The sequence below is a fragment of the Nerophis ophidion genome, linkage group LG06 (genome assembly GCF_033978795.1).
Source record: "Nerophis ophidion isolate RoL-2023_Sa linkage group LG06, RoL_Noph_v1.0, whole genome shotgun sequence".
In the NCBI taxonomy this organism is placed as follows: domain Eukaryota; kingdom Metazoa; phylum Chordata; class Actinopteri; order Syngnathiformes; family Syngnathidae; genus Nerophis; species Nerophis ophidion.
The window spans coordinates 44,339,270-44,342,514 of NC_084616.1; the positions used below are offsets into that span (position 1 = coordinate 44,339,270).

A 3,245-nucleotide genomic window follows, 5' to 3' on the forward strand; every position below is an offset into this window, starting at 1 on the left:
CATAATGATAATAATCCCTTCCCTATTGTATGACTGGAGGGGGTTGAATTCTCAGCACAAACATAAATATATGTATTTACTAATTCAAAACAAAAATAAAACCTTCTTACTTTCAGTCCTGTTACTCAAATGACTAGTTTTTGGCATAGGAACATTCATCTAATTGAAATAAAGTTGCCTGAGATGGGACAATCACAATTCAGTTTCACTATTCCAACAAAGCTGACAAAAAAAAGACCACATTAAAAAAGTTGAAAGTGATCATTTAATAACAGATGGAAAACAACTGTAGTAATAATGTAAAAAGTCACAGTGCCTGCAAAGACGGTGCATGTTTTGTTAATAGAAAGGCTGCCTGAGGGGTAAACTAAGCATTGTGTTACATAAAAATTCTGCTGATATTGAAAAACATATATTTTTAAACAAAATGACAACAATAATGGGAATATTGATTTCAAACACAAATACAGTACTGACACAAGAAATTAAAAAAAAGTTGCGTGTAAAACAAATGAGTGCATTAATAAATACAATTGACATCCTGCTATGGATTAAATGTGTTGGTTCGGATCATTGTAAAAAAATAAAAATAAAAAAAAATACACAATGTGTTTGCATGAACAGGTAAAAAAAAAGCATTTATTATATTAAAACTCCTCAAACAATTAAAAGTTCAATTCCTTGTGTTACAGTATTTACACGTAAATGTATTATTATTAACGCTTTAGTATGGGGAACATAGTCATAGTAACAAAGACTTATTTGGTTAGAGTTGGGGTTAAAGGGTTAGGGTTATGTTAGGGCAGGGGTAGGGAACCTATGGCTCTTTTGATGACTGCATCTGGCTCTCAGATAAACCTTAGCTGGCATTGCTTAACACGATAATTATGAATAATTCCGCTGGAATTCACAGTGCTAAAAATAACCTTCAAAATATAAAACATTCTCATGCATTTAAATCCATCCATCCGTTTCCTACCGCACCTGTTCAAGAAGTCGCATTAATGGTAAGAAGTATTTTATGTCACGATGGGGGGGAGGGTCGCAGCTTGCTGCGGGGTCGTTCTCCCAGGAAGACAGACAGACTACTCGGGACATGGCATTTAAGTAAAAACATGACTTAATTTAAACTAAAAAAAGATACAAACAAAAATTGCTCACAGCGGAAGCACAACTTGGGCTAAGGAAGAAAGCTAAAGCATAAACAGACTATGAACATAAATCAAACAAAACTTACTTGGCATGGCATGAAGCACAAAACTATGGCAAGGCATGAAACAAGTCAGCACAGAGCAAGAAAAGATCACATTGATGCCAGGGCGACTGACTGGCAAAGACAAGCTTAAATACTGCCTCTGATTAGTGCTTGGGAAGCAGGTGAGCGGGCATTTTGTCCACCAGAGACTGGTGGACAAAATGAGTAACCAAGGAAACCAGACAAGGGAGTGGAAAAAAAACAGGAACTTAAAGAGTCCAAAAGACAAACAGCACATGGCCAAACAAAAACATGATCAACAGACATGACATTTTATTTATTATTGGTTAGCATCAGAATAACAATGTTATGAAAAAGAATAAGAGACTGTTTATACTCTAAAAATGTTGGTCTTACTTAAAAATGCACGCATTTAGTTGTATTGAGTGTTAAAAAATATGATATGGCTCTCACGGAAATACATTTTGAAATATTTGGCTTTCATGGCTCTCTCAGCCAAAAAAGTTCCCGACCCCTGTGTTAGGGTTATACTGGTTGTATAATAAGGGTTAGAGGGTTAGGTGGTTAGGGTTAGAGCAGGGGTCGGGAACCTTTTTTGGCTGAGAGAGCCCTGAAAACAAAATATTTCAAAATGTATTTCCGTGAGAGCCATATAACATTTTTTAACACTGAATACAACTAAATGCGTGCATTTTTAGGACCAACATTTTGAGAGTATAATAAGTCTCTAATTGTTTTTAACAACATTGTTATTCCAAAGTTAACCAATAATAAATATACTTCTTACCATCAATGCGACATCTTGGACAAGTGCGATACAAAACGGATGGTTGGATTAAAATGCATGAGAATGTTTTGTAATTTGAACGTTTTTTTAAACACTGTGATTACCAGTGGAATTATTACATTACTTATCGTGTTAAGCAATGTCAGCTAAGATTTATCTGAGAGCCAGATGCAGTCATCAATTGGCTCTAGAGCCATAGGTTCCCTACCCCTGGGTTAGAGGGTTAGGGGGTTAGGGTGAAGTTAGGGTTATACTTGTTGTATAATAAGGCCATGCAGAGTAAGGCATTAATAAGTACTTAATAATGACTAATGAAGAGCTAATATGTAATGAATTTGCATGTTAATAAGCAACTAATTAATGGTAAATATGTTCCCCATACTAAAGTGTTACCTTATTATTGTTATTTTACAGTCAATTGTGCCAAATATCCTGAAACGCCTCATATATGTATAGTTTATATATTTATACAAAGTGTATTGCAAGCTTCATATAAAAAAGTTCCATGTCGGAATTGGAAGCGACGCTTGGCATCATGCAATGACAGGACCGAATCCATTGGGCTCGCCGACAGATCCTTCGCCTTTGTGCCCTGAATACTCCCCGATAAAGGAGCCGTCCTCGCTGAATTCTCCCCCACCGTCGGCGTAGTCGACCAGGCTGTCTCTGCTGACTGCATCATCGCCATTCAGGGAGCACGAGCTGCCCTTCAGTGGCTTTTCATCACTGTCACTGCCGTCAAACAACAGGCCAGGGGGTCAGGGGTGCGATGGATAAAACAAAGACATCCAACTGCAAACACAACACACCAAGCCAGTCTCCGCGACACCAGCAAACGAGACACACAACGGGAATGCCTGTTTCGAATGCAAGCGCTTACGGTTTCAATGCAGCACTACGGGAGGGAAGTGTGGCGCGCATGGCCGGGGAGCGGCCACGCGGGAAGAAGGCTTGCTATACAATCACTTCACTAATTGCTAATTGCCAAGGCTTCAGGACCAGAGGCAATTTCAAATCTCTGTAGAGCCCGAGATGGAAATTGCAAGTTCATTACAAACGCTGGAAAAGAAGAAGATGGTGTGTGTGTGCGCGTGTGTGTGCGCGCGCGCGTGTGTGTGTGTGTGTGTGTTGGAGGTGAAGGCTGAGATTGAGGAAGGGAGAAGAAGAATGAGGGCGGCAGTGGGGAGTGAGGTGAGGCATATACAATCCCAGACAAACAGCCTGTCATTCCCGGTATTCCCA

General features: G+C 39.2%; 1 protein-coding gene across 8 annotated transcripts in view; it reads right to left on the reverse strand.

The window, feature by feature from the left end:
• Nucleotides 1-247: 247 nt before the first annotated feature.
• LOC133554755 (neural cell adhesion molecule L1-like protein) overlaps nt 248-3,245 on the reverse strand; it is a 156,483-nt gene continuing 153,485 nt past the window's right edge. For 6 of the 8 annotated variants that reach the window (XM_061903868.1, XM_061903867.1, XM_061903863.1 and 3 more), the window contains one exon: nt 248-2,735. In XM_061903868.1, the coding sequence (XP_061759852.1) occupies nt 2,537-2,735 (199 nt within the window). In that variant the 3' untranslated portion in view covers nt 248-2,536. The remainder of the gene's footprint in view (nt 2,736-3,245) is intronic. The other 2 variants (XM_061903866.1, XM_061903865.1) reach the window with 1 other exon arrangement.